This window comes from Penaeus japonicus, unplaced genomic scaffold, assembly GCF_977035675.1.
Source record: "Penaeus japonicus unplaced genomic scaffold, GWHDUDI00000001_assembly GWHDUDI00000029, whole genome shotgun sequence".
Lineage (NCBI taxonomy): Eukaryota > Metazoa > Arthropoda > Malacostraca > Decapoda > Penaeidae > Penaeus > Penaeus japonicus.
In genome coordinates, this window is record NW_028234431.1 from 7,565,371 (window position 1) to 7,580,322 (window position 14,952).

The 14,952-nt window shown below is 37.4% G+C and overlaps 2 protein-coding genes across 2 annotated transcripts in view; one reads left to right on the forward strand and one right to left on the reverse strand.

Annotated features, from left to right (window-relative positions):
- LOC122244341 (putative acyl-CoA dehydrogenase 6) overlaps window positions 1–3,607 on the reverse strand; it is a 6,514-nt gene extending 2,907 nt beyond the window's left edge. The window contains exons 1-5 of the mRNA XM_043002221.2: window positions 3,384–3,607; window positions 2,301–2,421; window positions 1,869–1,998; window positions 439–713; window positions 1–23 (exon numbers count right to left, since the gene is read on the reverse strand). The exon at window positions 1–23 is cut by the window's left edge and continues 117 nt beyond it. Coding sequence (XP_042858155.2) covers window positions 1–23; window positions 439–713; window positions 1,869–1,998; window positions 2,301–2,421; window positions 3,384–3,557 — 723 coding nt within the window. The 5' untranslated portion in view covers window positions 3,558–3,607. The remainder of the gene's footprint in view (window positions 24–438; window positions 714–1,868; window positions 1,999–2,300; window positions 2,422–3,383) is intronic.
- A 712-nt stretch (window positions 3,608–4,319) lies between these two features.
- LOC147468364 (uncharacterized) lies at window positions 4,320–6,328 on the forward strand. Its single transcript, XM_086553849.1, has one exon. The coding sequence runs from the start codon at window positions 4,823–4,825 to the stop codon at window positions 6,326–6,328; it is 1,506 nt and encodes a 501-aa protein (XP_086409975.1). The 5' UTR covers window positions 4,320–4,822.
- Window positions 6,329–14,952: the final 8,624 nt, after the last annotated feature.

Below are 14,952 nucleotides of genomic sequence, written 5' to 3' on the forward strand. Positions count from 1 at the left end.
AAGTTTTCTTGCAACATTGACACCTGCAAGTTAAGTAATCAAAAGAAAATAATAGGAACAGTTTTCTGCAACTAATATTTTTGCCCAATACATAAAAGCTGATATACCATTTAATTTTGATGGCTGATATTTAAATTCAAAAGTAAGAGTTTACAAATTGTCTGTAAAGAAAGGGGGATAAAAAAGTGAGAGCTGCTTTGTTTACTGTAAAGAAACATGTGTACATATATGATATTTCTTCTCTTTACTTTTTTTTCTTCTGTTTTAACTATAATAACTTAAAGCAGGATAAAGAAGCAGTTGACACTTTTTGTCTACTTATCAGATGTAAAGTGATAAAACAAGACTGGAGAGGCAGTGAGTGGGTACAGTTTACCAAAAAAGAAAACTCAACCAAAACTTCCATTGCAATATACCAATAATGATAGTAACCCTTACCTGGAGTTTTCATAGGGACACATATCAAGGACTTGTTGTAGTGGGGAGGTCCTACAGAAGTATTGGCTAAGATGCAAATCCAGTCAGCCTGACAAGCATTTGTAATCCATAACTTTTGCCCATTGATTATTAGATCCTCCCCCTGACGACGTGCTGTTGTCTGCAGTCCTGCAACATCTGAGCCAGCGCCTGGCTCGCTCACGCCTAGACATGCAATCACATCTCCAGAAATTGCTGGCGCTAGGAATTCCCTCTTCACATAGTCACTGCCAAACCTGCACCCAGAATATTCATACGCATTAACTTAAAAGATATGTTTTTGATAATTTATACTTATCTTATCAGGGCTAAAGCACTGGATGATTTCAGGACAGCTGAAATGGTTTATTGAATCACTGTTTTAATTCATCTTAGCTCTACACTCATTTACCTATCTGTCTATCCCATGGGTTCTTAACTTGGGGTACACATATGCCCAGGGGTAAGGGAAAGGAATTTGGGGGGTATGTGACTGGTTTCTCAAAATACTTCAGTTTTGAATGTGCAGACTTATATGTAGATTTAGCATAACATGTGTTATGCTAAATTAGACCAACAGATGTATATATCCTTCACTATGTGGCAACACAATATGGAAACTTGGGGGGTTGCAATACTAGGGAAATTAGAATAAGAAGAATTTAAAAAAATTGTATGCAAGAATTAATATAAGGATATAAGTTAGTTTAGAACAAACATGGTCCAGGCAGGAAGATGTGCATTGTTTTCAATTGTTCCCATGCTTGCACCCTTCCCAGAGACAAGTTTCTCTGTCAAGTTCCTTCTTAACCATGCAAGGGATACATGAGATTAAAAAGGTTGAGAACCCCTGGTTCTTCTGCACTTTTCATAATGTTCCATTTTGAAATTTTCTATGGCAAGATTGTTTCCTGGTCCTTAAACCTAGCTTGCAGTATATAAAATTTCATATTCTATACTGATCCAAAAAAAATTTCATGAAATTTAAACTTAATATTAGTGATGATGGATCTGGGAAAACTGAGATAGAGATGTTTATACTATTACATTAGCTGCTAAAATGTGGCCCAAACCAGCAATATTGTATACAGTTGCATACTGTATACAATATTGTTGCATAGTTCAATATGCATATTATCAAAAGCACATAAAATATAAAGTTTAAATTATGCACTCTGCCGTTGTTCATTTGGTAAGCAATAGAAGCCATGTATAAGGCAGAATGGACAATGCTTAAATACATGATTGGTTAATCAAAATTTATATGACTAAGGAACATTATAAAATCCGTCTACCTTCCTTGGAAAGATAAACAATATCTGTCTAATTATACAAAGCTCACAAACACCAGTTATGGTATAAGGCATTTGTAGTATGAAAGAATATCTTTCTTTGGAGTGCAAATTTATTACCTGGAGAGAGCAGGAGTAGCTACATCAGTCTGCACACCAATGCCTAAACTAACACCCCCTGCTCGAATATGACCCAAGGCTTCTAGGTAGGCAGCATGGTATTTGTAATTCAGATTTAGACCACCATATTCTGAAAAAAAATAAAAAATGGTTCATCATTAATTCTTAAATTAAGATCTGACCTTATTCTATCAATGTAAATAACATTTACATTAATATACCTTCTTAGAACAGAATATGTGAGAGAGAGAGAGAAAGAGAGAGAGAGAGAGAGAGAGAGAGAGAGAGAGAGAGAGAGAGAGAGAGAGAGAGAGAGAGAGAGAGAGAGAGAGAGAGAGAGAGAGAGAGAGAGAGAGAGAGAGAGAGAGAGAGAGAGAAAGAAAGAAAGAAAAAGAGAAATAGGGATAGTGAAAGGGGAAGAATCAGCATTACCTGAAGGTTTGTTAATGCCAAGGAAGCCTGCTTGACCAAGGAGCTTAAAGATCCTATGGCCAGGCCACTGCCCGGCTGCCTCCCACTCATCGACATATGGGTTGATTTCAGTTTCAATTAACTAGGGTGAAAATGTTCAAACAAATTAAAATGGGAAGGAGTAACCAGAAAATCATACATAAGCTAGAAGAGATTAATTAGACAATAATAAATGAAAATATAAATCATTAACTTAATCAAAGTAATCTGATCACTTCCTCAACCTAGCAGCTTCTATCTCTAATCATGCGGTCTATTTGGGGTGTTTGTTGCCACAACATACAAAGCTGAATATCTATAAAGGGTTGCAGCAGTCAGAACCACTACTTAGTAGATTCATTATTGAAGTTCTTTCCAAATATTAACCCCAAATTTTTATGTCCTCCCAAACCATCAAGGTAAAGAACATGGACATTGAGGCAAGGTCACAATGAAAACATTGCCTTTGCAAATTCTTCAGTGACACACACTATGAAGACAGCATATGATAAAAATCAAACATAAATATTTGCAAAATGATGAAAAACAGAAACCTGCTGGCGATGGTGTTAATTGTTGAGGATAAGATTGCTATGGCCTCTATGTAATGTCCAACAGACCTTTCACATGAATCTTTAATGTGACAGAACTTGGAATGGTTTCTTATTTGATATTACATCACCAGGGATATTGATAAACTTATATTGCAAGAATATACATGGTGGAAATTTATGTGCCTTTCTTGGAGAGCAAAGTGCTCCACTGGCAGTCCAAAGAGCTGCATACATTGGTGGACTTTGACAAGTGATTGTGGCTTTTACTCCAATTTTTTAATATTTTTTTTTATACCTGTGTTCTTCTCTGTATTTGTTATTACTTTATTTCCTCTCCATTTTAGTAGTCCTATTCTGAACATTTACCCTGGAAAATCACATCTGTATAATGGAACAAGACTGCCAAGGATGCAAACCTACCTAGACCTAAATTTCTTATGGGGTCAGTACTTGTGTCTTATGTTCATTAATTAAACATATGACAGGCCTTTTTTCTCTCAATTTGCCTCACTTTTTTCAAAGATCTTTGAAGTTCCTGGTGTTCCTGGTTGTAATACGCCTCGTGTACATTTGCTTTAGCAGTGCTGTTCGTAACTGTAGATGATGGTCTCTGCAACCCCTGTCTCCGTGCAGTTACAATTATTCGAGGGAAAATCAGACGAGTTTTGCTTGGTAGTGCCATCATTTCACCTCATCAGCTGATCGTCTTTGCGCTATCACATCAGCTGATTGTGTCAACAAACTCACGTTGAGCGCAAGAGGCGCAAAAGTTTGAAAGGTTAACTCCGCACAAATTTTACACCTGTACATCCATAGTAAATAACTTAATACCTATGGGATCGCATATTATTCATTCCCCCATATTTGAAGGAGAAACCCAGACGGACAAAGAAAGAGAGAGGGAGAGAGAGAGAGAGAGAGAGAGAGAGAGAGAGAGAGAGAGAGAGAGAGAGAGAGAGAGAGAGAGAGAGAGAGAGAGAGAGAGAGAGAGAGAGAGAGGAGAGAGAGAGAGAGAGAGAGAGAGAGAGAGAGAGAGAGGAAAAGAGAGAGAGAGAGAGAGAGAGAGAGAGAGAGAGAGAGAGAGAGAGAGAGAGAGAGAGAGAGAGAGAGAGATGTAAAAAGTTAATATATATATATATTTATATATATATATATATTTATACATATATATTTATACATATATATATATATATATATATATATATATATATATTTATATATATAAAAATGTATGTATATATATATATATATATATATAAATAAATAATATATATATATATATATATATATATATATATATATATATATATATATATATATATATATATATATATATAGATATAGAGAGAGAGAGAGAGAGAGAGAGAGAGAGAGAGAGAGAGAGAGAGAGAGATAAAGACATATATATATAAATATATATATATACATATATATATACATATATATATTGCTACGCCAGTGGGTCTTTGTCTCTGTGCGAAACATGTGTTACTAATAAACTGATGTAAGCTGGACAAACATGACGTAATGTCTGGGCAAGCGGCGCGGAAGGAACGAGGCCAGGACAGACGCAGTTAGCTGCTGCCCCTGGGAAGACCTCGCGTGTGACCCTTGTGACCTGATATACTTTGTGTTGCCCTGTTATAAGCTGTATTGTGCAGTGTGATGTGCTGCTTTCCCCCCTGTATGGTGCCTATAGAAAAGTGTACGGGTAAATAACTAGTGTAAATAAAGGAAAGACGGTTATTGTGTGTTTATTTCGTGCCCTGCCTTGCCACGTGGTGTGGCCCCTCGTGGTGTTCTGGGACGCTGTGGTGTTCGGTGCCTCTTGGAGCTGTTCTGTGTTCACGACCCTGTGTTTAGCACGCCGTCTGCCTAGCCTGCTTCGTGTTGGTAGCAGATAGACGAGGCGGCCGGCGTAACATTGGTGTCAGGAGTGGGATTTGTGATATGAACAGTGAGACGCGCCGATTCATCATGGCGTCCAAAGATGGCGGCAGCCATGAGGGAGAGGAGGCAGGCACGAGTGAGGTGAAGCCGAGCCAGATGGACCTGATCATTGCCATGCTGGCCGGTATGAGGGAGGAAATGGCACAAAGGGCTCGTGAGCAGGCACAAAGGGCAGAGGAACATTTCTGCCATCTTGTTGAGGTGCTGCAGGGCAATCTCGCATCTGTGAAGATGGAAACGCAGCAGTACGCCTGCAGCAGCGTGAAGAGTGAACTGCCGGAGGAGGTTCAGACTCTGAAAGGCGAGGTTCAGGGCCTGAGGGAGGAGGTGAAGGCAGAAAGGAGGCGTCACGAAGTAGTAACGTCGCACGCGGAGAAGGCAGACGAGGTTCTGGCAACAGATGCCAGAGTGTCAGATTTACTGGGGTCTGCCTGGGGTCCGTGGCAGGAAACCCCCGGGCCTCGCAGCGTCGTGTCGGAGCCGGTGGCCGCTGCAGGAGGCTGGGGACCCATCGGAACCGCTCCCTTGGGTACAGGTGGCGGCAAACTCGGACCCGGTCAACCCGCCTCGTTGCCTCCCTCACCCCCTCCCTCCCCTCCGGGCGTGTTAGTTCACGGCAAGCGTTCTCCACCCCGCAGCCCCTTGGCCTCCAGACATTCTGTGAGGCGTAAACTGGCGGAATATGACGGGAAGGTGGCCTGGGAGGCATATGTCGCCCAATTTGAAATGCTGGCTTCTGCCCAGGGCTGGAGCCAAGAAGAAAAGGCACTGCAGCTGGTAACAGCGCTAAGGGGCCCCGCGGTGGAAGTGTTGGGGCATCTGCCGCCATCCCAACACGCCTCTTACACCAGCGTGGCGGAGGCTTTGAAACGCCGTTTCGGGCATCATCACCAGGCCGAGGTATATCGGGCCCGCTTGAAGAAGCGGACTCGTGAACGTGGCGAGACCCTATCCCAGCTGGCGCAGGACGTGGAGGCGCTGGTAAGGAGGTCGTATCCTACGGCTGCAGAAGAGATGATCGTGGTACTGGCCCGCGATTTCTTTGTCGACGCTTTGCAGGACCAGCAGCTGCAAATCTACGTCAAGCAGGCACACCCTGAGAACCTGCAGGTGGCACTGGCGAGGGCCTTGGAGTTCGAGGCCTTCTTGAAGGGAACCAGTGGCCTAGAGCCGGCCGCCCAGAACCGTCGTGATCTCTGGGACCGGAAAGTGAAAATGAAGGCAATGTCGAGGAGGGTGAGCCCGTACAGATTCCACGGTTCGTGTTGGGGCTGTGGCGAGGAAGGGGACAGACGCAGTCGATGTCCGACGGAGCGGAGAATGCGTCCCCTCAACCGGCTGGATTCTGATGCCTTCCAGAAGTGTTATAAGAACTGTGGCAGGTCTGGCCACCACCTGAGTACCTGCCCCAAGACTAAGGATGTGGTGCATGCGGAAAACTCGGACAGGCTGGAGAAGGGGGCCGAAACCCAGCCGTCCTCGGTTCCTGGACCCCGACTTGAGTAGCTGCCGTCGACAACCAGCTCGATGCAGGTGGAGGGCTCAGTAGATGGGAAGCCATGCCGCCTGACAGTGGACACTGGGGCTGAGAAGACCCTAGTGCGGCCTGATATGTTGGCCACTACGCGACTTCCAGACGCACCACAGAGACTGTGTGGTGTCATGGGGCATTGTGTGCAGCTCAAGGGGCAAGTGGAGGCTCGTATCGGCGTGGGCAGCGCGGTGCAGCGGCTGCTGATGTATGTCGCCGATCGGACGAGCCATGCTTGCTGGGCCTTGACTACCTGACGCAGAGTAAGGCGTGTGTCGACCTTGGACGGAAGCTGGTGAGGATGCACGGTGATGATGTGTCCTTGCTTCCGAAGGTTGGCTGTGCAGAGGTAGTTACGGCTGAGCGACTGCACCTTGCCCCCAGGACAGAGTCTAGGATCCGGTGTCAACTGTCGAGAGAGATGCATGGAGTGGAAAGCATGGTGGAGCCCATTGAAAACCTGCAGCTGGCTGACGGAATAGCAGTCGGGTGGAGTCTTGTTGGAGCCAAGGATGAGGACGTGACAGATGCTGACCAAGATGAGGACAAGCATTTGGACGGTGAGGGCGATGCGACAGAACCGCTGCCCACACCACTGCGGCAACCCCGGCGAGAGCGAAGAAAGCCGCGTTGGATGAAAGATTTTTATGTTGTTTCTGAGAACTAATTTACCATTATGTTTTCTTTTGTTTTGAAAGAATTTTGTTTGTTTCTGAGGAAGGATTTTCTTTATGTTTCCTGTTGTTTATTTCATGTTTAGGCATGTCAGAGCAGACGGGTCGTCTGCTTGATAGGGGGGGATAGTAAATAACTTAATACCTATGGAATCGCATATTATTCATTCCCTCATATTTGAAGGAGAAACCCAGACGGACAGAGAGAGAGAGAGAGAGAGAGAGAGAGAGAGAGAGAGAGAGAGAGAGAGAGAGAGAGAGAGAGAGAGAGAGAGAGAGAGAGAGATAGATAAATATATATATATATATATATATATATATATATATATATATATATATATATATATATATATATATATATATATATATATATATATATATATATATATATATATATATATATATTTATTTATATATATATTTATATAAATATAAATAAATAAATATATATATATATATATATATATATATATATATATATATATATATATATAGAGAGAGAGAGAGAGAGAGAGAGAGAGATAAAGACATATATATATAAATATATATATATACATATATATATACATATATATATTGCTACGCCAGTGGGTCTTTGTCTCTGTGCGAAACATGTGTTACTAATAAACTGATGTAAGCTGGACAAACATGACGTAATGTCTGGGCAAGCGGCGCGGAAGGAACGAGGCCAGGACAGACGCAGTTAGCTGCTGCCCCTGGGAAGACCTCGCGTGTGACCCTTGTGACCTGATATACTTTGTGTTGCCCTGTTATAAGCTGTATTGTGCAGTGTGATGTGCTGCTTTCCCCCCTGTATGGTGCCTATAGAAAAGTGTACGGGTAAATAACTAGTGTAAATAAAGGAAAGACGGTTATTGTGTGTTTATTTCGTGCCCTGCCTTGCCACGTGGTGTGGCCCCTCGTGGTGTTCTGGGACGCTGTGGTGTTCGGTGCCTCTTGGAGCTGTTCTGTGTTCACGACCCTGTGTTTAGCACGCCGTCTGCCTAGCCTGCTTCGTGTTGGTAGCAGATAGACGAGGCGGCCGGCGTAACAATATGTATATATATATATATATATATACATATATATATATATATATATATATAGAGAGAGAGAGAGAGAGAGAGAGATAATAAATTTGTGAAAATCGGTTCTGCAGCTCGTTGTCATAACTACTATGTCAACAATATATTTGCATAGCTACTGAATTTGTTGAATCAACATTGTAGACGTATTCGTATATCCCCCTCCCTCGTTTCTAGTCTAGTTCATTACGCTTTGCTTATTAGCTTCATTTGGACTGATAGTGAATGAGTGTGATAACAAGAGTGATAAAGATGACGATAGTAATAATAAACAATGATAATAAAAATCATAAGTCAATGTAAATTTATACTAGAATAGATAGAGTAGATAGATAGACCGGAGGAACAAATGCTGGATCAGGCCACAGAAAGAGGGTAAAGGTCAAGAAATCTTGGGAAATCTTTACTATATGCGGTAAGATTATCAACACCCCATTGATCGGCAATTAAGTTAAAATTGGGTGCTTTCTTAATCAAAAGGGATTCCAACATGTTTCCTTGGTATGAATTAGATATATGAATTAATCGAGCGTTATTCCAAACTCAAATGACATCGCGTTTGTGTTAATTCATCATTCTATTTAGAGCTTTACCCGTTTCTCATATGTAAAATTTTGGACATTCCTCACACGGGTAAATACCTAAAGAAGTGTCAAGAGCATCGTTGGCCGCACTGTGCGATTTACATAACGTGTCAGCAGGAGAGAGGAAAACGAGATCGTCTACTTTTTTTTTAAATGAATAATGCTTATCGTCGAGTGACGGGTTATACGGGACACCTAATAAATAACTAGGCCTATCCTCTTGAGCGATCTGAGTTTGTGCTTAGTCTTGCAATAGAATGGGCTTGATTTTTAAAAATAAGGATAACCAAGTTGCATAAACGGTTTTAGAATATTACTGAGTTCTGGAAAATAAATTCATTATCACTAATCCTATAGACTCCAAAGAAGATTGACGGGGCCACCGATTTATTATACGCAAGGGATAGTAGGAGAAAATAAATGAAGGTAATTAGCGACGTCATGGTAAACTGAAAACTTAAAAGTGCCATTGATATCATGCAAGAGAACGTTAAAAAAAGGTAATTTACCTGAATTTTTCCATTCCACTTTGAACTTAATGGCTTGAAGAAGACTGTTTAGTTTCATATTATATATATGACATATTGTCAACAAATTTACACCAAATCAAGCCTGGAGGGAAGATGGACGGACAGTTTTTCAAAAATGTCCATATGCAAGTTAGCATATACTTGGCTCAAACTACTTCCCATCGCGATACAGCTAGTTTGTCTGTAAAATTAACCGTCGAGAATAAAAACATTATTTGCGACGCATAGTCGAGTGTGAGATCAAAGAAACGGTTAACTGGAATTGGAATTTTCTGAAGGGACGCAGAAAAAAAAGTATTTAAAAATATGGCATATTGATAGCGGAACATTTGTAAAAGGACGTTAAAGCTAATTAATTTCATATAGTGGGTCGATAGTCTAACTTTTTCAATGAAATTAATTGCGTGCATAACAGGACTATTTGAAACAGATCCCATAAAAAATATGAGAAACTGCTAAATAGCCAAAACGCGAATGGACGAATGACTGACATACAAGACGGAATAATATCTTAAGGGTACACCCTCTTTATGGGTTTTAGGGAGACCATAGAAATAAGGAGTGGAAGGATTTATAGTTTTGAAAGGATAAAGAAAATGGGACAAGGACATATAGGAGCTATACATTAAAGATTTTTACGAAGTGATTCAATAACAAAAGGGTAAGGATTCGACCAAAGATTTTGGTATGTCGTGTTATCATCCAAAAGGAAGTTTTGCGTTTGTAATCTACTTTATCCAAAACGATAACGATTACATTTGAGATATTTTGTGGCCAAAAATAAGGATGGGGTAGACCATAAACATCATCAAACAAATCAAGAATTATATATACATATATATATATATATGCAAAACAAATAGATAAATAAACATATATATGTATATATATATATGTATATATACATATACATACACACATATATATGTATATATATATATATATATATATATATATATATATATATATATATATCTGTGTGTGTACATACATACATACATACACATACACACACACACACACACATATATATATGTATGTATGTATATATATATGTATATGTATATATATATATATATATATATATATATATATATATATATAATCATATCGTTTCCTGACACGGACTCAGAAGGTTGGAACTATGCTGATTCAAAATGACTCGAGTCAAATGATTCTTCATGAACTGAATCGATTCGATTCGCTTAGTGAAAACGCAGCCAAGGCTCTGTTTACACCAAACGAATCAAATCGATTCAATTCATGAAGAATCAACACGATTCATGAATCGCGTTGATTTGCCACACTAGTTTCAATGTCACCGTTTAAACCAGGCGAATCGAGTCAATTCAAATCATGCCGATTCATGGCGATTCAGAGTCAATGACTGGTTTGGACCCATTTTTTCATCAAGGCGAGTCAGCCGAGGAGTAAGCACCATGCTAGTGGACGTCCTCATCAATTTAGTACGAGAACGAACGAGAACGACGTGCCATGTGTGATCTTAGTGATAATATATATATATATATATATATATATATATATATATATATATATATATACATACATATATATATATTATGATATATTATATAGTATTCTGGTTCCTGTTGGAGGGCCCAATCAACTCCATCAACATCTTAAATTGTTCAGTGGTTATTCTAAAGAAATCATAAAATTTCTCCGAATTATTGACCAAATCTGGGAACAAATGTCTAAGGCTCCCAAATTCAGGTTTTCTAGAATTAATTGCATGCACCCATATTCGTTACCGACGCCCACACCTACGCTTTTTTAGCCACAGTAACACTGCTATTTCTGCAACAACTGATACGTCTATACTCCTCGAAGGCTGCCTTGGTACTGAATGATGTGTTGATCAGTCGGGTTGGAACCATGCTGATTCAAAATGACTCGAGTCAAATGATTCTTCATGAACTGAATTGATTCGATTCGCTTAGTGGGAACGCAACCTAAGATCCTACCGAAGAGCAGGATTCTCATTTGTTTCAATTCATCTTAGTTGGACATTTTCAAATCTAACTTATGATACGAAAAGGGATTGCTTTGGGTCAACAATTAGGCTTTGTCTTTGGAAACATCTCCTGCGAACAGTATCCAGTGTTAAATTCATGTTGCGCTGTCCCACCGTATGGTTTCTTTTATTGAACTGGAATAATTATCAATTATACCTTAAACAACACTCCCTAGGATGGTCAGTTCATTTTGAAGAGTTAAACACCACAGTATCCACAGTGGAAAATTTAGTTTCATGTACTCTGATTTACTTGCAGATTTTTTTTTTCTTTTTTTCTTTTTTTTTTAATCAAATTGGTATGGGGCAGGATTTGGAAATATGTAGTTACAATCATTAAACTGCAGATGTAATAAGTTTGTGTACTATTCACCAAAAAATGACAAGACATTTCTTTGACTGGAACGTTTGGTCTCCAAACGTTTCTATTTATCTATTACTATTATTTTCTGGGATGGTACCATAAACTCGAGGAGTCGTTTCAACAGCATTTTTTATTATATTATTATTATTTTTTTTACTCTTCCCCACTTGGACATACCTTTTCAGCAAAATGGGTATCTTGTTTTGCTTGTTTCATTTACTTATCAAGGTTTATCATGCCTCTTCTTATGTTAACTTGCATTTTAACTTTAAGATTCTCCCATTCTTCAGGTGAAGTTTGTCTGGACATGTAAGCCATGCTTCTTTTAAACGCGGGGAAAGCGAAAATGTACTTTCCTGTTAAAGTAAATTCATGTAGGATTAGGGAAGGTTTTGATTTCCCTTTGTATGTTGCGGCATCCATAGATACTGCCCTTCGGCGCCGCGGCACTCAGTTTGGCAACCATTGGATTAAAATCTGCTGTTGCTTCTTGACCAGAAGGCCACCCAATAAAGGGAAGCCCACAAGACTACTAGACATGCTGGGAAATTCTTAGGCATAATGAATCAAGGTTAGGATATAAGGATGTTCTCAGATGGTAGGTTGAAAGAAAATCATGATGGTACAAGAAAAGTACTAGGAACTGTGACAAGATGGAGTCTGCTTATTTAAGTAATGTATCCCTATATCAGATAAGCAGTGTACGTGTTAGTCTTTATTTTTGTATGTTAATAATCTCTAGAACTGTTTTAAGATGAGTGGTGTATTGAGATGCAGGTGTATTACTTAAGGCCCTACCGCAATACAGTGTCAAGTGTGAAATTATTTTGGACGAGCAGTTCTTAACAGAACCAAAAAGCATATAATGTCTTTACCTCTTTCAGCGAGGCTGAGAAGGAAATTAAAACAAGAGACAAACGTGGCCTGGGAAAAATGGATTTACCTATAAATGAAGAAGTCCATGAGTGTGTGTCTGTATTTGTATTTCAAGTATCTTGACAACCAGGAACTTTTCACAAACAATTTACACATCCCGAAACAGACGTATTAGGAGATACCTTAGTCAGACTATGTGAATTGACACTGAAGGGTACCAAAATTGTTGCGAACTGATACTGAAGGGTACCAAAATTGTTGCAAAAAAGAAAACATTGACAGTGATCATTCGTTTCAGAAAACGAAAAAATGAAATAATAGATGAAATAAATAAATAAAACAAAATATGTAAATCATGTACACATTTAAAATTCATGTGTAGTATGTCAGAATTACCCTTATTTCAACAATTCCAAAATGTAAATATACTGAAGGAAGAACAGTCCAGAACCGTTTAGAATTTAGACTGCAGCAACAAGTTTTACAAAATGCTTCACTTCATTAATACGTTTGAAAGAGATCAATCACTTGTGGATATCTGTGGCAGGCAAGTTCATATTACCAGTGTCAGTTGTTTCAAAACTAATTAGACTTGTTTTTTGTCTTTTAATGTTTAATGTATGAGTGTCAGATATTTCAAAATTGTATATAGAATATAGCTTCGGATAAGGTATCGGTTAGCTTCTGTTTTCACGAATATTTTTCTTTTAAATATCTACATGTATTTTAAGGTACAATGAAACTCACTCCTCAAACCAAGGACTGAAGATGTAATTGCTGTACAATCCAGTTATATGCTACATAAATTTTGCTGAAAAAAATGTGAATACTAAGAACAGCATATATATATATTCATTTAGTTCCTATGTTTTCCAGGAAGCAGATTTTTTTTTAGCATTTACAGAAAATGTTTTGTTTTCATTTTTGTAAAAATAAAACTCACATTTCAGTTTAAATGTTGCTATACCATTGCCATGCAGAGACAGCTTACTTCTGTGAAATATATTTCTGGGGGTGACTATTATATCCTAAAAGTTGTACATAAAACTAATTATGCTGTACTCAAAAATAATAATAATTAAATAAAACATACAAGGTGATAAGGAATTATTAAGAAAAACATAATCCACCATAATTCAGTCACACTATCAAGGAAGTTTTATTATGCTAAATAAAAATGTCTGTGGATACATCTTTCATATTACTGAAAGGCATTAGACTTTCTGACAGTTAATAGAGACAGATAACTATTTCTTTGCTACCTCAGACTTATACAATGACTTCTCTTCAATAGAATTCTGAAAGGATTTACTTTCTAATTAACTACTCTCTATTTCACTCAAAATTTTGATTCAGTGAAAGTTACTATAAAGAATCAGTGGATTGGGAATATTACTCTAATATATCTTGAAAAAGCCTTAGTTCTCATTAACTCCATTACCCTTTAAATAGTAATGTATTTTTAAATGATCCATTTTTGTTCATGTTGGTTAATTATCATTACTAATCTGCAATCAAATTGTTTTGAAATATACAATCTTATACAGCAAAAATATATTTTGTCTCAGGCCAAACTAGCTAAGCTCTTAAAACTATAATCACACAACACTAAATACTGCTTATATATCTATTTGTCTGTGACTGTTTTATGTGAATGTATATACTTGTGTATGTATGTAAATATACTCTTTATATGTATATGCACATGTATGTGTTTGTATAATATACTCTTCATAAATGTATGTAATACTGAACACAGATTGTAAATATAATCAAGGCATGCAATAAATATATTTCTTCAGAATTATGTCTTTATCAACCATGAGCTAAACATAACACAACATTTACCATATATATGTTTTTTTTTGGGATGCTTTGCAATACAGTACATTATTTTAGCATTGTTTATGATACATATGTTGCAAATGTATGTATTTTATTTTCTCTTCATGAAATATTAATATACTATAAGATTTATTCGTGTGTGTGTGCAAGAATATGGTGTATATAATAGACAGTGACTATTTATGTATGTATGTATGTATGTATGTATGTATGTATGTATGTATGTATGTATGTATGTATGTATATATATATATATATATTTATATATTTATATATGTATATATATATCATAATATTATATATATATTACAATATATATAAATAATAATATAATATATATATAATATTATAATATATATTATGATATATATTATAATATATATTTTAATATATATATATATATATATATATAGATATATATATATATATATATATATATATATGTATATATATATATATATATATACAATATATATATATATATTATATATAATAATATATATATATATATATATATGTATATATATATGTATATATATATATATATATATACATATATATATAATATATAAATATATATATATATATATATATATATATATATAT